This window comes from Osmerus eperlanus, chromosome 26 (assembly GCF_963692335.1).
Source record: "Osmerus eperlanus chromosome 26, fOsmEpe2.1, whole genome shotgun sequence".
Lineage (NCBI taxonomy): Eukaryota > Metazoa > Chordata > Actinopteri > Osmeriformes > Osmeridae > Osmerus > Osmerus eperlanus.
In genome coordinates, this window is record NC_085043.1 from 4,891,688 (window position 1) to 4,916,826 (window position 25,139).

The following is a 25,139-nucleotide window of genomic DNA, read 5'->3' on the forward strand; positions in this document are numbered from 1 at the left end:
TGGTTCAAAGTGATTCAATTTGCCATGTTTGTTGTGGAAATGCTATAATTAGCCTCACAATAGTTGGGCTGTACTCTTAAGATAAGTAACAAACCAAGGGGAAGACGTTGACAATTAGCCAGGGTTTTTTACAGTAACCAGTGTCTGTTCCTGCAATGGCTTTTTATGTGTAATATAAGGGGTTGTTCTGCTTAACACCATCCCAATGTCTACAATGCCTTGTTAATGAGGCAGTCGACACCCTTTCTTATAAAGAAAATTAGAGAAAAAGGAGTGGTAGTAAGGATCTGGGGGGAAATGTTCCCGCCCCTAGAGGAACCTCCTCTGTAGAATTATAGGTCCTTCAAGTACACACCCACCCACCGACATGCACATAGACAGTTACAGATAGACACACAGAGACTAGAGGGGCCTACCAGACAAAGTCAGGATATGACATCATTTACAGGAAGAGAAGCCAAACAACTTTTTTCCTTAACTTTTTGAGCCTATGCAGTGTTGGTTGGTGAAGTTGGAGCCTTTACGTCTGTCTGACTGGGAGGGAGCTTACAGAGGAACTAAGTGAACAGATCTGCTTTTATTGTAAACTTCAAGGATTTTAAAGTCAAGGGCAGCAAAAGAGAGATTCTCTTTGGCGTTCCCACAACTTTCCACAGAATTCCAAGCCCTCCACTCTGGGATCCTAGCCAGGTAATGGTGAATAAAACTATTTTCTTACTTTGTTGCACATTTCTGGTGCTGTTTTCTTTGTATAAGTACATTTTTTCCCCTCCTCCTCTTTTGTGTAGGATGCTTAAAGAGCTATTGTTACTCCCCAGTGAGGAAATTCCATAGTATGAAAGTATGCATGCTATGTAAAAAAAATACAAAAGTATGCTTTCCAGTTGGCCATGCCAGTGCGTGATCAGACATGCTTCAGATTGACATTGTGGGGACATGAAGTAGTGGGGACATGAGTCTAGTCATGAAAGGAAAAGTAATTTTGCCACATATGTGAGTTTTGCAAATGACCTCTGGATTTTGTAACACAGCAACATCAGATTTGACTGCTTAGTTTTCCTAAGATCTTGCTTTACATTAAGATTTTTTAAGTCACTCACCCACAACCCACGACACACACACATACATCCCAGCACTCGCAAACACAAACATACACAACCCTCCAGAGGTGAAAACTAGGATAAAACTGCTTATCCAATGTCTACGTCTCTTCACATCGGAACAGAAATCTGAAGGGTTTAACCACACATGCTTCAGAGAAACAAGTCCAGGAAGAGTTGAGAGTAGTTGGTTGAAATGGGACATGTGACACAAATGCGGATATACAGCAGTCTCACATCACCACCACCACTGAGAGTAACTTGGAAGTGATGGCAGCCGCAGTTTCCGATCCAGAAATTGCAGTGCCTCATTCTCTAGCTACTGTTTGTGTGGTAGGGCTATGTGTGACTGAGAATTTGTAGTTGTAACTCTTACAGAGCTTTAGAGACCCAGCTCCCTTCCCCATTTATCCCTTGAAGTTGTTCAACCTTTCCCACTGGTCTAGTCATATTTGAAACCATACTAAATAACCTTTCAGTTATAATAATTAGGCCTATACCCTTAAACATTTTCAGATTAGTGTTGATTTGCTTTTGTTTTTCAGAAGCCAGAAATGCACTTGTATGTTTGTGTGGAACATTTATTACTCAAGAGAGAATGTCAAACCCATTCCAAGGGTTTAAATCCCTAATTAAATTCAGGACGCTGCAATGATATTCGCTTTATCTAGCAGGTGGCTAATCGCTAATGTCATTTATCCACTGTGTTCCCTGTGTCAATCACATAAACAATAAAAGCCTGCACCTTGGTCCATGAGGGCTGATGTTATGGTTACTCTTATGCTCGGCCACAGTTAATATTGTATCTCTGTAATAATGATAGGAATCTGTGTGTGTGTGTGTGTGTGTACAAATTAGAATGGGTTTAGTTTCCCACGATCATCTTAAGAACCGGACACTCTGCAAAGTTCATATTCAGCATATGTCCTCTTTATAATCTAACGGAGTGCAGTGCCACAATTGACATGTTTGGATAAGCATTTCGATTTCCATTTACCAGAATCCTCTTAACTGATTGGCTAATGAACCGTGTGCCTGCTTCAGTTGGACACAGTCAATCCAGTGTTGCCTATTTACTTTGTCTAGATTTCGCAACTATTCACTTCCCTAGCGACAAATCTGCATTTTCCGTTACTTTGTCAATCTGTTTTTGTTGTTGAGCAGCAGCAAAATAACTGTAGGCTAGGCTAATTGTAGTAGGAAAACCCTAATGCTGTGTTCACACCGAAAGCAAAGCTAATTTTTCTCACTGCAAGATTACATGTAAAGTCAATGCAAATTCACGCTGGGCGAAATTCACAAGATGCTGTGTCGCAAAAGTTTATTAATGTTGAGATACTGACATTTAAGAAGAAATGGAAGCCAGGATTGTTGTATCTGTCTGTGGGCATCCTCTGCTATACGACACAACTTCATGTTTTTTTTATATAATAGGCCTAGTGGTAATTTCAGACATGGTTGACGAGGGGGAAAAAAAACGGTGAGCTCGTGAAGAGAAAGGCGAATCAACGCACGAGTAACGCTAAGTGAAAATATATCCTACTTGCCGCACGAAAAATTAGCTTTGCTTTCGGTTGGGAAACACTTCCGTGTTGTCAAATAAAACAGTGTGGCCAATTTAGCGACATGTCGCTAGATTTAATGACCTTCCTTTGCCACAAAAATGATCGTATCCAGTAGCAACCTTTCTACTTTGGCAATCTACGTTTTCGCGAGCGACAGCAAAATGACTGGTAACCAGTGGGGAACTGTCAGGGCCTAATATATTCGAAAAATATATATTTTTAAAGTAATCTGTTCTCATTATTTATTAATTTGTTCATAATTTGACAATGTAAAGACAATGTTTCTGAAATAAACCCTTAAATCCTGCCTATTCAGTTTGTGTTGGAATGTGAAGAGTTAAATGAAAAAATCCCCTTTTGTCACCCTATCAGAATTTTTTGCTGCATCTGTTGTTGGGAGCAAAATGCTAATAAACTAGCTAACGTAACGTTAGCTTGTTCGTTCACTTCACGATGGAAGCCGCGAGTAACGTTCCCGCTAGTGTGCAGGACATTGTTTCACATTTGTTACATGCGCTGTTTTCAATGTAAACTTTTAATGAGAATTTTGAGTTAATCGGCAAAGGAAGACCTACACCAGAACTTAATTTTGTGCAGAACACCAAAGCTCATCAAAGGTAGGCTATGTTATTACTAATTACTGCCAAAACATTCTGAAGCCCTATAATCTTATACTAATAATTATCAATTGGAGTATTAATGGAAAAAAAGAAAAAGATACTTGAGAAAGAAGCAGACAGAAGGGTTGCATTATGCATTTGAAGGTTATACTGTCAAACTGACTGAAGAACGAAATAACGACGTGAAAAAATGAAGATAGCGTGGCTCATTGGCTGGTCAATTCCCATGATGCAAGCCGGTAAATAGTGTTAAAATTTGCTGATAAGTTTGCCGTTTGTTCAAAATACAAATGTAACTTTATGAATTTCGTTTTTTAAATGTGTCTGCTTAGAACGTAGTGTTTTGTTGCGTGGTCATTGTTGTGGTGGTTTACCATTGTAACCATGAGTTAAATTACTGTTACGTTTCATAAGAAGAGCTGGATTCAAAGATCGTCATCGCTGGCTTTGTAAATAGCTTCTTTCAGCTAAGGAACTGCAGTGTGTCTTTGCAAGGGCCCCGTTCACGCCAAGTGACTTATAATCTGAGGCATTTGAGGGGCTACTAAACATTATAATATATAAGTAGGTAATAGTAAGATTTAATTCATTAAGTTTACTTCTTGAAGTACTTACATTAATTGAAAGTGCACTTAAAATTATTTTAAAGTATACTTTGAGGCTCTTTAGGAAGTATACTTGATGAACTGAAAGAGCACTACACAGGCTACTTTAGAGTATTCCAAAGTATACTTTGAAGTACTTCAGGAAGTATACTTGATGAATGAAAGTGCACTACACAGGCTACTTTACAGTATTCAAAAGTAAACCTTGAAATACACTATAAGTGTACTTTAAAGTGTACTAAGTGACCTAAAAAGTGGGCCAATTCAGTTCACTTAGTACAAAAATAGTATATAAATAAGTACAAAAATTGTATATAAATAAGTACACTGCTAGTATACTTTAAGTAACATGATAATAGTATACTTTTTATACTAAGTATACTTACAAAATACATGTGAAGTATACTTCTTTTTTGTAAGGGGACTTACAGTAAGTGCAGGGACATTCCCCTGAGGCAAGTAGGGTGAAGTGCCTTGCCCAAGGACACAACGTAATTTTGTACGGCATGGAATCGAACCGGCAACCTTCTGATTACTAGCCCGATTCCCTAAGGTCAGGGAAGCCTTCCGTTTCACTCGTAAAGGTCGTAAAAATAACTGGCAGCATTATATGGATCACTAATGTTTAATCGATCAAGATTTGCTTCATAGCTGCCTATGTTTTTTGAATGCGCAGTGAACTCGGACAGGTTGAAATCCGTGCTGGAGCCACTACCAGAGCCTGTTTCTCTGCCATTACTTTCCTGCCAAAATGGCGACGTAAACAGTAAAATCACGTGATGTCCGGAGCTCTATATGTTATAGTGTTGTGCAGAATGACCAGTCAATCTGGAGGCTATGCACAACAGTGCCGCAAGGGCTGGCTCAAATCAGAATCAGAATTAGGTTTATTCGCCATGTATGTTATACAAACACGGAATTTACTGTGGCAGTGAGGTGCAAAACCTTAAACATATACGTATCTTAAATTAAGTAAAAGTACAAAAGTTTAACTATTTCTAAGAACTAAACAATCTAAGAATAAAACAATTTAAATATAAAATAAAATATCAACATAGTGTGGTCAGACTATGGTCAACATAGTGCAATCAGATACTGAGATAAGGTGGCTTATGCATACTTTAATTGTCATTAGATGAACTTATAATAGTTAAATGAATGAATGTCAGTGTGAGTCCTTGGCCTTGTTGAAGAGGCCAGTAGCAGATGGAAAGAAACTGTTCTTATGGCGCAAGGTTTTGGTCCTGATGGACCGCAGCCTTCTGCCGGAGGGGAGTAGCTGAAACAGGGAGTGGCCAGGGTGGGAGGGGTCGGCCACAATCTTCCTCGCTTGCCTCAGGGTCCTTGAGGTGTGCAGGTCCTCGAGGGAAGGCAGATTGCAGCCGATCCCCTTCTCAGCAGTGCGGATGATACGCTGCAGTCTGCTCTTGTCCTTGGCAGTGGCAGCAGTGTACCAGATGGTGATGGAAGAGGTGAGGATGGACTCAATGATGGCTGTGTAGAAGTGCACCATCATTGTCTTTGGCAGGTTGAATTTCTTCAGCTGCCGTAGGAAGTACATCCTGTGTTGTGCTTTTTTGGTGAGGGAGCTGATGTTCAGTTCCCACTTGAGGTCCTGGGAGATGATGGTGCCCAGGAAGCGGAAGGACTCCACAGTGTTGACTGGGGAGTCGCACAGGGTGATGGGGGTGAGTGGGGCTGTATTCTTCCTGAAGTCCACAACCATCTCCACTGTTTTAAGAGCAAGAAATAGTGCGAAGTGACCAACACAATTTCATGTAGGCCGAATGCTGTGTGCGCGCTGTATCGTATTTTTTCGGACGAGTAATTGGGGTCAGAGGGCCAAGGTTTAAGAGTCACGGTTTGCTACTGCATGTAACATATGTAATAATATGCAATATAATAACATGCAACAAAGGTAGACGCAATATATGACGTCATCACGTAATCTAGCAACTTGTAGCGACATTTCAAAGGGCCAATAGCAACTTCTGGTGAGATTATTGCGTCACTAAAAGAATGTTGCACCCAATGGCGTTGAAAAAAGGCCAAAAGTGTGATTGTGAAAAATAATTATTGAGATAGTAAGCTCACAGACAAAAGGCGCAAGCATACAAATATTTTCCTCGCTTTTAAAAATCTGGTTTTGAAGATACAATTCTAGGCCTATATTCCGCGTTTACATCCACTTTTACCCTTGCAAATCTTTTTTTTACCTAATTTACCTGCATACATTAGGCCCTGCTCAGATAATTTACACCAACCTGACCATGGTTGTTGGAAATAGTGCTGGGTCTTAGAGTAGCTCACTGTGTGATCTAGGAGGCATTTAAATTCTGCTTCTGGACTTCTGAGAGTCTCCCAGTCACTCAATTCCCTTTAAATGTTTCTGCTAATCTGATTTCACAAATTCATCACATTATGTCTATTTTCAGGACCAGATGGCCGTGGTGTCTAACATAACACACTGAGCTAGATATGCAGTATGAAATCTCATTCACTTCCATAGTTTGTTTTGTCTTCTTTTGGTTGGTCCACTTTTCTCAGCAGATGTGTTTATTTGCCTTTGTAAATGAAAATCGCAGTGTTCTTACTTTTCAGTTATGGTTTCCAGATCCAGTGGTATTGCCTGAATCTGACATGTTGATCAATTGGGCACAGAGTGGATATGAATAAACAAAGCATCTGACCTGTTCTGAATTTTTGTTGTTGTTTCAGAGTCGTTCCTTTTTGGGATCCATTGTCACTAAAAAGTTCAACTTAAAAAGTTGAACTTGATCAAATTAGGCAATGAGAACAGACTAATTTAATTGCAGGAACCACATGAATGCTCACAGAGAACACACACACCCTTAAACCATACACTATAAAGATTCCTCAACTTCAAGTCCACGATTAAGACACTATGGCTTTGTGTCTCGGACAAGTGTTTAGTAAAGATAAAACGTTCAGGCCTCGGAAGAGGTTTGAACCCGGAACCCAGCGCTTTGAGCTGTACAAGAAAGCCCAGGCGTCTCTTAAGTCGGGTCTGGACTTGAGGAAGGTGGTTCAGCTACCGGAGGGGGAGAGCATCAACGACTGGATTGCCGTGCACGTAGTAGACTTCTTCAACCGCATCAACCTGATCTACGGTACAGTCAGCGAGTTCTGCACAGAGCGCACCTGCCCTATCATGTCCGGGGGTCTTCGTTACGAGTATCGGTGGCAGGATGGGGGCGAATATAAGAAGCCCACCAAGCTTCCAGCTCTGAAGTACATGAACCTGCTTATGGACTGGATTGAGACACTAATCAACAATGAGGACATCTTCCCCACCAGAGTAGGTGTGTGACTGAACATCCCTTACTGAACCTTTTGGTGGAATAGATGTGTTACGAATGATTGTTGGCTATTATTCATTGACTATTCATGAACAGTAGATTTAAGAATATAAATAGTGTCTGTTGTGTGAATACATGACCTTGTCTACAGTAGATGAAACTCTTCACTTTGTCGGACTGAAAAGCATAGACAGTCAAGTATTGCACTCATGCTCGTGAAGTGGATGCCAGAGTCTGCAGCTTAATGTAGACACATCATGTGAACACAAAGCCGCCAATCCTGTTCCATGCTTGCCAACAATGTCTTTTTAATTGATAGTCCATTGGTTCAAATAGAGGTTAATGAAACAATGCGAGTGGCATTTAGATGAGATTGAAAGAGGGGCCTTGTTTATATTATATAATCCGGTGCCAGGGACTTTGGGACCCATGAAGAGATATTAAACTCTCCTCCCTAAAATACATTGATCAATCATGGCCATGTTAGCCTTATTCATTAGCACTTTTCCGTAACTATTTTCCACTATGTTAAGTCACCCCTGTCCCTCGTCAAAGAATCATGATAAACACCTAAGGACATTTCATTCAATGCCATGAGAACAATATGTTTTGCCCCAACAGGTCCCTTCTTCGTTTACCAATCTCTGATGGTTCCCTCCTATTCTGTTGTAGGTGTTCCTTTTCCCAAGAACTTTCAGCAGGTGTGCACGAAGATCCTGAGCCGTCTCTTCCGGGTCTTTGTGCACGTATACATTCACCATTTTGACAGCATCTGCAGCATGGGGGCCGAAGCCCACATCAACACCTGCTACAAACACTATTATTACTTCATCTCTGAGTTTAGCCTCATTGAGCACTCAGAGCTAGAGCCACTGGTAAGAGAGGGGGGTTGAAGGGTTGAAGGACGGTACAGTTAAAGGGTTGACAAAGAAGAAAATTCAGAGGATGACAGGCAATGTGGCATGGGTGTGGAGATGATAAGAAAACAGATTGTGTGTGTGTGTGTTGGGGTGGGAGGTCAAAAGGTAAAAGCAGGGCTGAGGTGGAGAAAAGGAGGATGAAAGGTCCATGTTTAGTCAGTATAAAAAGAAGGGAGCATTTTTTGGAAGGAGAGGAAGAAGATACAAGATTATTGTATCACTATTACATACTATAATACGTCCACTATAACACGATTATAACAGCGTCTCCATTTGGGCAGAGCACTCCTCATTTTGGGTGACCAAAATAGTCTATTTAATATTGTGTATGCTCAAGATTTATGCAATGTCCCTAATAAATGTAGCCTACTATGTTTTCCTTATTCAAGACTTAATTTACCTGCGTAATGTATATGAAACGGGTAAAATTATATACATACTTGTGTGTTTCTTATGTTGCCACAAATTTACAACAGTCTCCAAAAGCCTATAAGCAATGCTGGACATCCAGCTTTCTAATGCATTCCCTAACAACACAAATGAAACACCTGCTTACTGAAACATTTAGTAGCTGTTGGGCCAATTATAGTGTGTCTGTTTCTTGCTGATGTCATGCTGATGTCTATATTTGTTGTGTCTTTTGTCCCATCAGAGAGCAATGACAGAGAAGATCTGCAACTAAACATATTGGACAATGGCGTTTTCATCGTTTTAGCATTCCTGAGCCCTTCAACAGAGCAATATCTTCAATAACAACACTCAAACCAAAGAACAATTTTTTTACTTGAGTGTTTTTTGGTGTGAAGTGGATGCCCTTTTGTGCAGTACTGCATTGTTCACAAACTGTAAATGTTTAAGTGAGTGGTATAAGCTGAAGTACTGTCCGAATCTTTATTTGGTGCTATTTAAAAACATGACTAACTCTTGCTTTTGTTTTTTTGCTTTAATTATTTCCAGATTGTACTTTTATTTTGTTTGTCAAGTTTACAGTTTTGCGATTGATAATTCCAATGACTTCTTTTAGCATGGGATGAAAAGTGTTTTTGTCGTTTGAGTTTCATAATAACCAGAAAGTGTTTCGTATCTTGGCATACTTCTTTTAGACAGTGACCCAAATAAAACTTTCCTGGGAATGAAAGGACAAAAATGCTTTCATCGTCATTCGAAAGAAATGCCAGTCACATGAAGCAGGGAGGAGCAGACAAGAGGAACCAGATGACGTGTTTTTTTCTCATCCAACCATAGTTAGAGGATGTGCCACGGGGGGACTGGAATGGGACCTTTATTTTCCCACGAAATCCGCGTCACACTACCAACATTGTCGGTTGTACTGCTAGCTACCGTCTTAACATCAGATGGTGGATGCTCTAAGAGAGGATTTCGGCCGGTTTGGAAACAGATGTCAGGTTAGAAAAATATTTTGTCATTGGTATTAGCTGGCGTTGGGATTTTATCTTGCTTGTAAGATGTTAGAGCGTTACATTCGAATCTCTTGAGGCTAGATTCAACTTTAGCTTCTTAGCTAGCTAGTTACTGTGTAGGGAGTAGATAGGCTAGGCTAACGTTAGCTAACTGATGATCACAGACCAGTGCTGTTGTGACATCTACTAAAACGTAGCTGTATAGCAAGATCGTTTCAGCAGATGGACTTTATGTCATAGTGGAATGGAGTAAAGCTTGCTATCTGGCCTGTCATACTTAGGTGTTAATCAATCCAGCTTGTGATCAAACTGTAGCTAGAGACACTTCGTGGTTATGAGTGTGTGAATCCCTTAAGGTATGAAAACAATCACGGACAGAAACCCAGTTATGAACATTTCCATTACTGGACTGCCTAGCTTACTGGCGTCAGAAAATCTAGTCAAGGATTTATTCTCCCCTTTGGTAAACTGATCGATCTAAAGTAGTAAAGTACATCTAACTACTCATCCTGGCTATTTATCATGTTGTCACATTTTTCATTATGTATGGTCATTGTCTTGATTACTAACCACGTAATTCTTTTTATAGTTGGCAGATATGGTGAGAACCAGCACCATGGCTGAGCTGCAAGCCTTCCAGCACTCTCTCAAGGTAACTCAGTACTAACTTAAAATAACTAGGCCACTCTAAAAAGACAAACAAATGTTGTGCTTTTCAGTAAAATAATGTAACATTACAATGTGTTGGCCCTTTTTTTGTAAATCCTGAGCATTGTTTGGATTTAGTTTTCCTTGTCTGAAAAAGATTCATGTGTTGCATTACTTCGGAGCTTTCAGGTGTTGCGGGAAATCCAGGGTCAGATAAGTTTCATGTTGAGTTTCCCGTATGCGATTGCGTATCAGGCCCCAGTTTTGGAAAAGTGCCAAAAGAGAAGAGAACCACATTTTACACCACATAACGTGTGTGGTGGTAGTTTCTGAAATGCCCTTTCTGGAACTCCTTTATATCTGAACAACGCTCTATCAGTGGCTTAGTTAACTGGAGAGTGTGAGAAAATTTCAGACAGTGCTGTTAGTCTAGGCTAAACTATGTTGAATTATGAACAAAAAGGGACAACATCATCATCCTTCTTGTACTTTCTCTCTCTTTCTACCCCACAATCCTTGGTTTCATTCGCACTTTCTTTCCCTCTCCCTCTCCCTACTCTCTCTTCTATTTCTCTCCATCTGTGTGACAGGCGGCAGGCCCAGCGGGGGAAAGTTGTGGTGGAATTCAGCAGAGCAGGGCAGAAACCGAGGACAGGCCTCAGCGCCTCTCTCAAAACTCTACAGGTATTGCAACATGAGTCAGCCCAAGCCTGTAGACATACCCAACTAAAATTAACCCTGGGCTTCGGTTCCATCGAACATGCTGGTCGGAGAATGATTGCGGCCCACAGGCTAAACAAGGCACGGTGTGTGTGCGTGTGTTTAAACAGAGATGGAGGTCAGTCTGCCTCTGAGCATCCCTGATGCAGCCAAGCGGAAGAAGAAAAGGAGGACAAGAGCAACTGACAGCTTTACAGGAAACTTTGCAGGTGAGGTCACACAAATGTTATTTGCTGTAAACACTTTGTGTTTGATCGTGGCTTTGGATAAAAGCATCTGTTAAGGGAGTAGAATGTAATTAGATTTGGGGTTGGGTACCGAAACCCCCCCCCTACGCAACCGGATTAGAACCAAATTCTGATTCCTCATTTCGGTTCCACTTAATGTGTTGAGTGAAATATTTTCCCTCTGTTGCTCCGAAACCGACGTAAAAATATCACACTTTAGTAGTCTACCGTTAGCTAGCTACCTTAAATGTAGGCTACTTTTAAAATGCCATATTTTCCCTCTGGGCTCACCAAAACGGACGTAAAAGCATATTAACTAGTGATGTATCGTTTGTGAACGATTCGTCGAATCATTAGTATGACTCGGGAGTAACGAGTAGTCTCAGAGAGCAATTCGTTCATTTTCTCGTGGCCGAGAGAAAAAAAAAGTTACAATAACAAAACCTATAATTCACGTCTTACTAAACCTAGTCACGCGAAAGTGAATGAGGTAAACAAATACTTTCTGTTTCCTCTTCTGAGCCTATGCAGGTCACATGAAAAATTATCCAAAGACTCGTACCCGAAGACCCAGTCAAGGCGCTGCAAATTAAGAAAACACATGCAAATAGACAAAACACAAGCAAATTAAGAAAACATCTTCATGAATTTGACAACACATGCGCATCATTCAGCAAACGCGCTGCAAATACACACAACACAACCAAATACATAAACGCACTGCAAATACATAAATGCGTTGCAAAAACGAAAGCACGCAAACCAAAAACGCTGCAAATACATAAACGCGTTGCAAAAACGAAAGCACACAAACCAAAAACGCTGCATCCAGTTTTCACAACGGAAGTTGACCAGGCCTCTAGGGGGAGCGTTAAGTGGAACAGCTTGATTTTCGGCCCCACGGAGCGAAAGAGAGAGAGCATATGAGAAGTTTTCTTAATTTGCAGCGCGTTTGCACATGTCAGCCACCGTAGTTAATTGACCGAGGTGAAGTTAGTTTCATATTCGACATTCGGAAGACGCTACTTTGCAGCGTTGCGTTAGGGACCGAGTGAAACTACCCATACAATTTTGAAAAATTATGACTTTTATAATATTTTTATGAATATAAAACCTCAAACAGACACCAGAGTATTCTAACAATGTCTGGTATACTTCCACAGCCTTTGTTTTCAATGAAGTTTCAAATAAAATGATAGAAAATCACTAATCTTTGAAAATAGCTTAATCATTGCAAATCTTAACTTTTTTTTTAATTGTGCCAAAAAATCTGAAATATACACCAGATTATTCTAATAATATCTGGCCTACTTCCACACCCTTTACCTTTTCAATTAAGTTTCGAATAAAATGATTAGAAATCGCTAATCTCTGAAAAATGCATGAAATCTTCGCTAGTCTTAACAACTTTTTCAAAATTGTACTGAAAAATCTCACATATACACCAGGTTATTCTAATAAAGTCTGGCCTACTTCCACAACCTTTCAATTTTCAATAAAGTTTTTAACAAAACTCAAATAAATTGCTCATCTCTGAAAATAGTATTAAATCCACGCTAAGCTTTTTCAAAATTGTGTGCCTGTTTGTGCATATTCTTAAGATTTTTTGCACTGTGAATTTGCACTGTCAGTTCTGTTTTTGAATAAAGGGTTGGAAATTAATGCTTTTTTGTTTTTTTATCCGATTCATCGATTAATCGAAAAAAGAATCAACAGATTAATCGATTATTTACATTTACATTTAGTCATTTAGCAGACGCTCTTATCCAGAGAGACTTACAGTAAGTACAGGGACATTCTCCCCGAGGCAAGTAGGGTGAAGTGCCTTGCCCAAGGACACAACGTCATTTGGCACGGCCGGGAATCGAACCAACAACCTTCTGATTAATAGCCTAACCGCTCAGCCATCTGACCCCACGTGATTATTAAAATAATCGTTAGTTGCAGCCCTAATTCGTTCATCTGCCGGGTACAAGTCTTTGGATAATTTTTTACGTGACCTGCATAGGCTCAGAAGAAGAAACAGAAAGGATTTGTTTACCTCGTTCGCTTTTGCGTGACAAGGTTTAGTAAGACGTGAATTATATTTGTTCACAAGTAATAATTACAGGTTTTGTTATTTTAACTTTTTTGTACTTTACTTACAGTTCAGTGCAGTGTAATTGTTTGCCCCGATAATTAAATGGTAGTGTGAAATGACCATTTCAAATCATACAAACTGTCATGATGCATTATTTTAATGTAGGAATTTCTTTTAAAAGTATGGTAAAAGCCCCCCCCCCCCCCCGTTGAAATGAACCAATGACTCGAAAAATGATTCGTTCATTTTACTGAACGCAATTCAAAGAACCGAATCAGTAAAATGATCCGAACTTCCCATCTCTAATATTAACCATTCACTGCACGTGATCGCTAGTAAACATATTAGACTTGCTCTGCTAGTCTATTGTTAGCTAGCTAGCTTTTAGTGCATTCAAAAGGCCTAAAGCGAAATGAAAGAAATGAAAAACCTATACTATAGGTTTATATATTTAAGTACTTTTAAATGTTAATATATTATGTTTAAATAATTTTAAATAAAATAAAAACCTCTATAAAAGAGCCTTTCTTTGATGTCGTTTTTCAAGAATCCGTTTAGGAATCGGAATCGTTTTTAAAAGTACCGATTCAGCATCAGAATCGTAAAAATCCAAACAATACCCAACCCTAGTTAGAATTGGATTTGTACACACTTGGGGTGTTCAATTAGCATTGTTTTCGTTAAACATACCAATTATTTTTATTCATCTTCTCCAGATCTGTACAAACTTACGGACGAGATGTTGGGCCAGGGTGCATATGCCAAAGTCCAGGGATGCATAAGTCTTCAGAATGGACAGGAATTTGCTGTGAAGGCAAGTCGGGAATGTGTGTGTATTGAATTCACTATGTGCACATTCCTTGTTAGTGACATGCATTCACAGTCACAGCTACATCGTATATCTGTTTTGTCTCTGCTCAGATCATAGAAAAGATCGCAGGACACAGTCGCAGCCGAGTGTTCAGAGAGGTGGAGACGCTCTACCAGTGCCAAGGAAACAGGTATGCTCCATTTCCTCTTCCTGTTTGTTTTGAGTGACTTATGAGAAATATGAGAATGAATAAAATGGGATATACACATTGGAAGAATGCAAATAACAGGTGTTACACATTGTACATTTGGCAGGAACATTTTGGAATTGATACAGTTCTTTGAGGATGATTCGTGCTTTTACTTGGTGTTTGAGAAGTTGAGAGGAGGTACGGACCCAACATTTCCATGTGATTTCTGTCATGTCCTCTCTGTGTTTTGTGTTGTCAGGTTGACTCTCAGAGTCTTTGTTTTTGATGTCCTCAGGCTCAATTTTGACCCATATCCAGAACCGCAAGCACTTTGACGAGCTGGAGGCCAGTAGAGTGGTGAGGGATATCGGCCAAGCTCTCAACTTCCTCCATACCAAGGGTAGGTTCCTAATCCCAGCCAAGAAGCTGCCTCTTGGTGCTTGCACAGAATAAGAGTGACGGTAAATTTAGGTTTCATTGTGCTCATGTGCTTTTCCACAGGCATTGCTCATAGAGACCTTAAACCAGAGAATATCCTATGTGAATACACTGACCAGGTGAAACTATTTCATATTCATTCATTTTTTAAATGATTTGTTTTTAGATGTTGAGTAATAAACTAGTAAGAGCTATACATAGCATGTATATACAAACACACACACACACATATTACACATATATATATATGTTATATTGCATACTGGATATTTTTATTAGTATACATTTGTAGAATATCATTGATTGATTAAATTCCTGTTATCTCCATCTGCAGGTGTCTCCTGTCAAGATCTGTGACTTTGATTTAGGAAGTGGAGTAAAGCTCAGTAGTGCCTATACCCCCATTACAACTCCGGAGCTTACCACACCGGTATATACACCTTGTACCTGAGTCTAAACCCAGAACCAAATCATTGTAGAATTAAAAAAAAAAAAATAATTAAGGAAAAGAAAATATGTTTTTTCTTTCATCTGAATCACAATCTATTTGTCTCTGGTACTTGGAGTGGAAAACCACATGAGTGGTAGTTTCAAGAGCACCAAATGTGACATGGTTGGTTTTGTGTTTTTTGTGTCTTGTCTGTGCATCCGGGCCGTGGTTTTGCAGTGCGGCTCGGTAGAGTACATGGCCCCTGAGGTGGTGGAGGTGTTCACGGACGAGGCGTCCTTCTACGACAAGCGCTGCGACCTGTGGAGCCTGGGGGTCATCCTCTACATACTGCTGAGCGGCAGCCCTCCATTCACGGGCCACTGTGGAAGCGACTGTGGCTGGGACCGGGGAGAGAAATGCCGCTCTTGCCAGGTACCACTGTCACACCAGCCATCCAGCCCTCCTCCACAGCCCCCCTCTCCCCCTCCCCCTCCCACCTACCATTGACTCCCCTGCTACTGTGCTAATTTCACGCAGGTATGAATGGTGCCTCCGTTGCCCCTTAAATCCCTTTAAACTTCGAATTGTAACTCTTTATTCCTTTTGTAAATGCAAAGTTTCTAAACCGTGCTAGCTTACGATGCATGTATCCAGTCTTGCTGTGTACTATGAATATTGATGCCTCCTGTTGCTCTGTGCAGAGCCACCTTTTTGAGAGCATCCAGGAGGGGAAGTACGAGTTCCCCGAGCGTGACTGGGCCCACATCTCTCAGGGAGCCAAAGACCTTATTTCCAAGCTGCTGGTCAGAGACGCCACGCTCCGTCTCAGCGCCGCCCAAGTCCTTAAGCACCCTTGGGTACAGGGGGTGAGTGTCACCATGAAGGCTAATGGCTACTTATGGAACGTTGCTTCTCTGTACTCTAATTTTTTGCTTAACCTCTGCTCTGTTTCTTCTCAGAACGCACCAGAGAGAGGCCTCCCAACCCCGCATGTTCTGCAAAGGTACTTCCCGACTTCACAAACAGGACGTCATCGCATCATGCACTGACGGTGCATTTGCGGTTGACTAAGAACATCTTTGAGGGATTTAGAATGAGGAAATGCACACAGATAAAACAGATAAAAATATGTCTTTCTGACCCTTTCTCTCTCTGACTCTTTGACTCTCTTTCTCTGACACTCTCTTTTTGACTCTCTGATTTGTCTCTCTCACCAGGAACAGCAGCACCAAAGAACTGACTCAGTTTGCCGCAGACGCCATCGCCTTCAACCGGCAGCTGTCACAGCATGACGAGGAGCAGGAGGACGCCGGTGCCATCGTCTGCTCCATGAGGCTGTCCCCCCCCTCCAACTCCAGACTGGCACGGAGGCGGGCACAGTCTAACGCCATGCGCACCCCAGACTTCCTGCCCGCCACGGAGAGCCTCACCTCGTGATTGGCTCTGTGGGGGATGATTCCAGGGCCAGCACTTCTGCTGCTACGAGTTTTGAGTGCTGAGTTCCCTGATCTCCCTTCCCCCCTTCTTCCTCTTGCTTTATCTCTGTGGGTGTTCCAGAATATCTCCATAAGACAGACGAGTGCTCAGAGACGGTTGCCAAGGGCATCTTAGGATGGACAGACACTGTCTAAGGTGGCTGATAGTTGCCTTTATCAGTGCAGCTAGTTTCACAGGTTGTAGCCCTTTTGTTAGAGCTGCTGTCAAGGCCAGTAATCATCATATCACGGAAGCAGGGAAACAAAGGGAAAACGTTTTATGAATTATTATTATTATTTATTTTATTTTTTTGACTACGCCATCAGATTCCCATCATATGGACGGTCACCTTTTGATTCTAGCTACACATTTTTAAAGTAGGTCAATTATTCTAGATACAAGTTAAAGTAGGTCAGTTATACTTTAATATAAGTATATTTTAGTATTTTATAGTACATAGCTTTGCTGTCTTAGTGTATTCCATTTAAATTTGAATCTTACTGTATTATCTTGCTATTGTGCTAATAGCCCCTAGTACAATTAGATTCATAATCAAGTGTTTATGGGGAGATTATAATTTTGTATTTCTTTTATATATATTCTTTTTAAACCAGCTACCTGGAGCACTTAGGTACTTTAAACAAAAAAATATTGCTTATACTATGATTAGTATGGGATGATTCTAGATTAATGACATTGAGAAATATTGAAAAACATTACCTCAATTACTAATTTGCATGTATTGTATATTTGGCCAATTTGTCCAAATTATATAATCATTGAATGACCTTCCATTGTAAGGTTTTTGTAACAGCCTGTATCTCCATTTATGGACTTAACATATCAATTAACAACATATTCTTGGAATAAGTTTGTATGCTTTTAAATTGTGAAAGATGGTTTTACATTTTCTGGTTTTCTATTTTATTTATTTTTGTCCATCTTTTTAGATGGGAATGATTGGAAAGAGTGTACCTTGGTCGTTGGGTCAAGGAAGTATTTTTCTGTATAGATTATTTTATTATGTTGTATGTGCCAAACACAACAGATCTCGTGCCTGTGACATTCATTATACAGTTATTGTTATGTATTGAAAACCTAGTTACTGAAGTTTAAACATTCTTTGAAATTGCTATGTTTTTATTAAAAGATTTCTCCATGCCAGGTTGACTTTTTGATTCCTCAGAGAGCTTGTCCTATATTAATGGGGACTCTGATTGAAGTCTGAGCTATTATTTCCCTCATCCTATTAAGTTCACGTATTATCCCTAGTAATGTAAACGGCATGTACCCGGATTTCACCCAGTTGCCATGGACACTCCATCCCTATAGCAACTAAGAGCCTTCGCAAACGGGCAGGAATCGACTAAGGACTGCCGTGGAAATGAGTGCACACATTAGGAACCAGTCAGTGTCTATGTTAAAGCTTTCTCCCTCCCATTATGAAGATCAGTGAAGTTGTTTGTTTTACATCAACTTAAATGAGCTGGGTGGAGCAACAGTAACTGCTGGCAAGCAATTATGTAGAATACCTTAAGATATCCATTTAGATAAAGCTTTGCATGCCGGGGATTTTTTGCACAGGCACAATGTCCTTATTAAGTGATTTATACTGCTGCCAAACCTAGGTATTTACATTTAAGTGTCTGCTATATAAATGTAATGGACTGCATTCCCAATAAAATATATGGAGCTACATATATAAAAATGTCTGAAAGTCTTGTTTTCTATCCTTGCTTTGCTCACAAGTGTGATGTAACAGAAGTTCCAGAAGAACAGGACTAATGTCGCTCTACACTGTATCTTCACTCCAAGGTCGGATATAAGTGGTGCTATAAGGGACAGAAGTCCGAGTGGAAGTAATGACTGAATGGGTGGGTTTATTTTTGTCTTGTCATTCACCAATTCCTTAACGTGAAGGGTGAATAGTGAGGGGGTTGTCAGTTGAGCAGATTTCTGGAGTGATTCACATAGGCCTACCCACACAGTGATTAGACTGAATGTATGGCCTACACAGACACTTTTCATCGTGTCCTTGGAAAGGCTATGAGGAAATAATTTGAGAGCACATCACAATACGCTCTGTTCATCTCACCTTAGGTTAACAATAGTAGACCTACACTATTGGTTCTTGAGTTGCTTTTATAAAAAAAAAGTATCTTTTGATATCAATAGACTATATAATTACGTAGGCTATTCATGATTTGCAATGCGTTTCCTTATATAGCTGGGTCAGCCATCTTGGAGTCAGAGGGAGTTGGGCTAGTAATCTGAAGGTTGCCAGTTCGATTCCCGGTCATGCCAACTGACGTTGTGTCCTTGGGCAAGGCACTTCACCCTACTTGCCTCGGGGGAATGTCCCTGTACTTACTGTAAGTCGCTCTGGATAAGAGCGTCTGCTAAATGACTAAATGTAAATATATAGCCCAAACAGAAAGGTCATGGCCTAGGAGTTACACCATTATAGGAAATAATTTATATTTGTGAAATAATAATCATTAAAAACTGTTGTTTCTAGTGGCTTAATCACCATTAACATGTTCAATGGGTGGCGAAAACATCCCTTAATAGGTTTACATTTTTCCCATTGATCAATTTCACTCACGACACACCTGTCCAAAAGCACGAGTTGCGCCCCTAACGGTTTATTGTAGCCATTGTGGTCATCTTTCAGTCGTATTTCACCTGCTGTACGGAGTACGCAGAGTCATGTGAAGTCCATAGCTAGAAGAAGAAGAAAAGAACGGGACAATGTTGCAATAAGAAAAATAAGGCAATGGAACTCGGCAATGTAGGTAAACTAACTTGTAAATATGTTTAGGATGCTTGATAATGTAAAGATAATGTAAAGCGAGCTTATATGAGTCTTTTACTCCGAAGACTAAGGTAAAATCACGTTTGAAAAAGGGGTTGTATCTTAATAGACGTCGTAGCATACAGATATATAGTTCGCGAACGGAAAAAATCATGAATAGTTGTAATGTGTAGAAAAATCCTTTGAATTACATAACTTTTTATTTCTGTCGTTCAAATTATTCTTTATTTGTTTTTGTTTTACCGATGGTTTGAGATTTTGTTGCGCATCGACAGTAGCCTATCTGCTTAAACTATGGGTGTACGATTTTCTTGTGGGGGTGAAAAGTTAGTGATAGAGTATCAGTTTTCTTTATTATATTTCTCATAATCTTACAATAAAGATTGCATTTTAAATAGCACATTGATTTAAAGTGGTAGTCAAAACAACACCACAGCTTGATCGAACATCTCCCAGTAGCCTAACCTCTGTCCCTGTCTCTCTCAGAACCTTTACTTCCACATGAAGACTGTCCATTCTTGTCACTGTTTCACTGACACCTGTTAAACAGTTCCTACCGACCTGGAAAGATGGTGGCCACGGACAAGAGTTCCTGGACCACAGGACCAAAACAGACCACTAAGAAGCGAGCCTTGCGGCCTCAAAGTCTGCCTTCTCCAGCCCTCTGCTGTGCCTGTGGTCTGTGCATCATGCTGGCGGGGATCAACATCACCCTGGTGGGGGCGTTTGCCTTCGAAACCTTTATGCCCACCAGGAACCCCCCCATCGTCATCGGACCCATGCTCCTGCTGGTGGCGCTATCTTTCTTCGCGGCGTGCTGCGTGTGCAGCCGACGGCCCCCAGCCCATCCCTCCCGCAAGGACAAGGGGGCCGAGAGCTGGGGGCTGATGCGGATGGCGGGCGGCGCTGCCTTCGAGATGGAGACGAGCGAGCACACGCTGCAGGATACCACCGCCGTTCAGCTCAGCCCCACCAACTCCCCGAGCTCCTCTCACAAATCCGGCTCCACCCAGGGGGACGGCGATGGCCCGGCTCCCCGGCTCCACGACGACAGGCCTGGCTCAGGGTCCCGCGGACTGCCGAACGCAAAGACCTGTGACAGCGGTGCCAACGCAGAAAACGTATAGTCCTTACCCAACCGAGCATGGACGCGCTGTTGTCGGTTCGGGGGAAACAGTTAGGAAGCTGTTGTGAATAGGTGTTCTTCTGGGACCTTTAAAGCATCTGTTCATCAGTGTTGGTCATGTACAACCATACAGACTTGTTTGTGGGCTCTCCCAAGCTGGAACCACCTGAATCACCATTAGCTTCCTGTGTACCAAGCGCCCAGTTCTGGGAATTCTGGCATCGATGGCTTACTGTTGGTCTGGATGGTGATGGGCCAGGTGTGAAGGTGTCATGTCTGTGGTTTAGAACATCCAATGGAAGAGCTCATCAAAAAGGACCATGGTCTTAGACCATAACTAAGCATATAAGTTAGAAGTGGAAAAATCACAAACTACTGTGTGTGAATTTGAAATTCATGGTGCATATTATTTATAGTTTTCAGTGTAAAAAAATGCTTTTCTTGTACTTGTGTACAACGTATTGCTCGACTGTTGTAATATTATTGGGATGTTGTTAGTAGTAGATTATTAAACAGCGGGACACCAGATACCTTAAACAAAGTGCCTGTGTCACACACATTGTTGATCCCTGATCAATTAAAATGTCCATTGTTTACTGGTTTACAGTGCACAGTATGGGAATGGATTGTGCTGTTAGTGGATGACTATCTGAAATGACTACTTGGAAAAATAAGTTATCAAATAAGCGACGGCAGGCCTTTCTGTGATGTGTTGTTGTATACAATGTGCAGTGTTTCTGATTCACACTGTTTTGAACTAAGCTCTGCTTTACAAACATGTATTTTGGTGCATGCAGTGTCATATTTAATGAGACCTTTTGCCCATCTTCTTTGCTTTGTACATGATTAGGAGAATATTAAGGCTGTTCTTACTTGAATGGGAAATCTGCGTTGGGGTCTCTCAAACGGTTGCAATGTTCGTTGTGTCATGTGCATTGTGTACAGTATGAAGCCTTGATCATTGGTATATTAATGTGGATCATGCTTTTCTTGTAAGTTGCAATGAGGGAATACTGCGAAAGGAAGTTATTCATTGTCACCTGACTATACATAATGCTAAAACCAAGTCGATACAAGATATACGTTTGTTGTTGTTTAGATGAACAGAAGTTAGGTTACTCTATGTGATGCTGTCACTAAAATAATAAAGTCAAAGGAATGTATAAAGGTATCTCTCCTACTGTTCTGTACTTGGAAAATAATTAAACATCTGCCATCCTTCTGTTACATCATGCACAGTCCATACTTCTAAAGGGCCTTTGGTGTGCGGTAAGTGGGACCTAGACACAAACCCACAATGGACAGCGCTCACACACATATTGTGCAGGAAAGGACAGACAGGATGCCAGGATAATGAGTTCTTATCAGAGAGGAGCCAGTGCAGCCAGTGCAAACAGCTCCTTCCCCAGTACGCGCCCCATCACTTGGCATCTGACCCAACTGCGCTGGGAAGTCGACAGCAGTGTTTGCTCATCATTACACATCTGCCATCCGCAAACACAGCTATCTGCACAGCTTGAGATCACCACTGAAGAGACAGCCAGGAGCAGAGATGCTCGAAACTGTCACAAAATGGCTGGTATCTCAATTACATTGGCCAGGCCTTGCATCAGACTGCGTTAGACATCGAGCACCACAGGATGATTGAGGTTTCTCAGGGATGAAGGAATATTCAAGTTAGGTCTTATAAACCCATTTGAGCACGGTGCTAGAACTTTATTGTCCATAAACTGCAAACCAAAACTAATTATCCATTGCAATCACAGTTAATGATCCACCAAGACAGAGCATAACATTATTTGGTCCCCCATCCATTTTCTACCTACTCCACTGTAGAGCAGTGATTTGTGGATTTAATAATGCTGACACTGAGACAAAAGACAAAAACACATTAAATATTGTCAGAGATGAATGAGGGTTGAAAATGTTTGTCCATTAGAATCCTCAAAGACCTCGGATATGTTCCATTTGTGATTGTGACTAAAGCAAATTCTTCTTTGAAATTAAACAGAGCTCACTGAAAATGTATCCAGATTAATCCATTATATCTTGTCCATGTCGGCTTAAAATAATTTAGGGTAAATCTCGGATACCAGAGATATACTTACATATTAATGTTTTTAACCAATAAAAACAGACCTTATTTTATTGTAAAGGACATTACTATATCCACCTACAAAGCCATTAATGTGAGACAAATGTCTAGGTATGGCTATTCTAAATACATTCTGAATTTGGTTAGGTTGTCTTTTGGGGAATTGGATGTTTCCCAATACCATATCTCCATCTAGAGGAATTTGGGGGAAAGAGCAAAAACAACGATTTTGAAAAGAGTTTAGGTTTGTCATTAATAATTTTCACACAAGTTCTGCTGTATATAAAAAGTAACCTTTTATAGACAATCAGACATACAATCAATACAAACTATACTCTGTAAATGTTGGAGTATCATCTTCAGTCACAAGAGGGTGTTATAAACCAGTCACAACTGTGACTGCATTAAATGCATGTTTGCTTTGTCTCCAGACGCCGTCGATGTCTCATGCTGTCATGTGTTTTGCCTGCAATAATATATAATGCCAGGAGGAGTCACCAAACCCTTGTAAGTGCAGTTAAAATAACTTGAAATAAGAGCATGTGCTTTTTCTTGTTTACTTTTTAGGCCATGAAATTACTAACATTTGTAAAATTATTATATTTCAGTTATTGACGTAGAAATACAGTTTTGGTTCTTGGTCCTGTCTAGCCATGAAACAAAAAAGTTGTGCTTGTCATATTGGGAAGAATTTACAAGAATATACTTTTTTGAAAGTGCACAGTTCACAAATCACAGTTGATGCTTAGATACTGTTGTACATTTTGTACATTTTATATTTTCAAAATTTTATATTTAAAACTCTTATATGTTTACCGTATGCACCTTCCTGCCATAGTAAATTCCTTGTTTGTGCAAACTAACTTGGCGAATAAAGCTGATTCTGATTGATGCCTTTTATTCTCTGTATTTTGGAACAGAGTGTCCTGACCACAACTCAGATAGCCTTTTGTGAAGTTGAAGTGTTTTCTTAGATTTTTACAAATAGCAAAATGACACATTTAGTATCTCTGGAATCCCTGTGTTCTCAACATATTTAAATAATCACATAGGCCTAGGCTACAGCATGTAAGGCAATCAAAACAGTGACAATTTTTGTTTGAGTTCTTGTACAAGAGGACTTAATTACAATAGGGCCATACGTGACTTGTCCTTGGGCACTCGCAGTGTTCTGCTCAAGATGAGAATGCATCCTCCTGTGGCCCCCGAACGTGCATAACCTACCTGGAGCCAACGAAAAACACATTTCCCAAGGGAAATAATGGCCAGGTACAAGATGATTCCAGAAAGGTAGAACAATACCAAGGTTAACACAATGTCTTTGACGGTCTTTGAACATAACTATTCTGCAGGTGAGTGGATAGTCGTGTTCGTCATAGCCTTAAGACCGGGTTGATATCACTCCGTGATATAATCTCATTATGTTTTTAACTTCATGTAGTAGATTTGCCAGATGACTAATACCAAATAGACAAAATGCCATATGAATACATTTTCTTTAAATTAAAATAAGTGAATGAACGCAAACCATTTTGTATTTAAAAGTTTTCCTGTATGCACTGTAACTCTGCAGTGGCTTATCCCAGATGACTGAGTGGTCTGTGCTGACTCTGCTATTGTAATACAAATGATATCTCTGTCCTGTCTGAATAATCCTCATCTATTTCTAGAGAAAGACTGCATTAAGATTGTATGGGGGGTGGATATTTCCATCTGATGATAAATGCATAAATGTCCACCAAAGCTGAATCCGACATCAAATTCTAATGGCCTGATTGCTCTATTCATTTCTCGCCTCATTCTCTACTAGCCCTGCCCCCTTCTCCTTTAATACTGAGCTGGTCATATTTTGTCTCAGATTAGTATTGATGCTGGCTGACAGTTGCCTCTGCTCAAGGTATTTAGGAGACATAATTCATTCATGGATCTGGAAGTGCTCTCATTTGTCATCCCCATTTTGTGCAGACTATGTCCTCTGTGCCTGAATCCTCTGGGTGGTGTGTGTGTGTGTGCGTGTGTGCATGCATGTATGCGTGTGTGTGTGTCAGGGGAGGGAAGGGGCAGGGCAGTTTCACTGGCTGATGTATTAGCTGGCATATGCAAGCAATGAATTATCACGGAGGTAAAGGAGTCAATTATCCACTCCTAACAGACGGTCGAGGCCTGTGTGGCCTAAGGGGGCCTTTCCCGATTTTTCCAAATGATTTCACAGAGAAGTGTGCAGGGGTACCTAGAGACGGTCCTAGAGGGACAGGAGACAGCGGACACACACAGTCTCTCTCAGACACACATACTCGCACACATGCACGAGCACACACACACAGACTCACGTTTGGCTCTTGGATACCTGCTAAGCTAACCAGTGTTTCGATCAGTTCGGGTACCATACATTTCTTACACACCTTCTTGGCGACTGATTTGGCTGAGCTGGAAGAGCCAAGCCACGACTGGCAGCCATTTTGCCACGTCCCAATTCTCTCCCCTGCCTTCCCTCAGAATTGAAACGAGCCGCTGACTGACTGCGCGGCTCGG

At 40.8% G+C, this 25,139-nt stretch overlaps 3 protein-coding genes across 7 annotated transcripts; all 3 read left to right on the forward strand.

Moving 5' to 3' along the window:
• Positions 1-377: 377 nt before the first annotated feature.
• mob3c (MOB kinase activator 3C) lies at positions 378-9,269 on the forward strand. Of its 3 annotated transcripts, XM_062452404.1 has the most exons (5): positions 390-690; positions 1,646-1,774; positions 6,609-7,213; positions 7,883-8,085; positions 8,783-9,269. In XM_062452404.1, the coding sequence occupies exons 3-5, from the start codon at positions 6,796-6,798 to the stop codon at positions 8,810-8,812; spliced, it is 651 nt and encodes a 216-aa protein (XP_062308388.1). In that variant the 5' UTR covers positions 390-690; positions 1,646-1,774; positions 6,609-6,795; the 3' UTR covers positions 8,813-9,269. The 3 variants fall into 3 exon arrangements, with proteins under 3 accessions (XP_062308389.1, XP_062308388.1, XP_062308387.1); XM_062452403.1 differs by lacking the exon at positions 1,646-1,774; XM_062452405.1 differs by lacking the exons at positions 1,646-1,774; positions 8,783-9,269 and having other exon boundaries at positions 378-690; positions 6,609-7,209; positions 7,883-8,070.
• A 70-nt stretch (positions 9,270-9,339) lies between these two features.
• Positions 9,340-17,732, forward strand: mknk1 (MAPK interacting serine/threonine kinase 1). The gene is made up of 14 exons (XM_062452402.1): positions 9,340-9,536; positions 10,141-10,203; positions 10,790-10,883; positions 11,030-11,128; positions 13,943-14,040; positions 14,148-14,227; positions 14,352-14,425; positions 14,523-14,627; positions 14,729-14,784; positions 15,000-15,095; positions 15,333-15,527; positions 15,797-15,961; positions 16,055-16,098; positions 16,313-17,732. Exons 1-14 carry the CDS (start codon positions 9,486-9,488, stop codon positions 16,530-16,532), a joined length of 1,440 nt encoding a protein of 479 aa, XP_062308386.1. The 5' UTR covers positions 9,340-9,485; the 3' UTR covers positions 16,533-17,732.
• Positions 17,733-19,233: 1,501 nt separating this feature from the next.
• Positions 19,234-21,662, forward strand: LOC134012909 (transmembrane protein 275-like). 3 transcript variants are annotated; one of them, XM_062452583.1, is made up of 2 exons: positions 19,234-19,362; positions 19,873-21,662. In XM_062452583.1, exon 2 carries the CDS (start codon positions 19,956-19,958, stop codon positions 20,511-20,513), a length of 558 nt encoding a protein of 185 aa, XP_062308567.1. In that variant the 5' UTR covers positions 19,234-19,362; positions 19,873-19,955; the 3' UTR covers positions 20,514-21,662. The 3 variants fall into 3 exon arrangements, with proteins under 3 accessions (XP_062308567.1, XP_062308568.1, XP_062308569.1); XM_062452584.1 differs by having other exon boundaries at positions 19,236-19,362; positions 19,894-21,662; XM_062452585.1 differs by having other exon boundaries at positions 19,246-19,362; positions 19,937-21,662.
• The last annotated feature ends 3,477 nt before the right edge of the window (positions 21,663-25,139 follow it).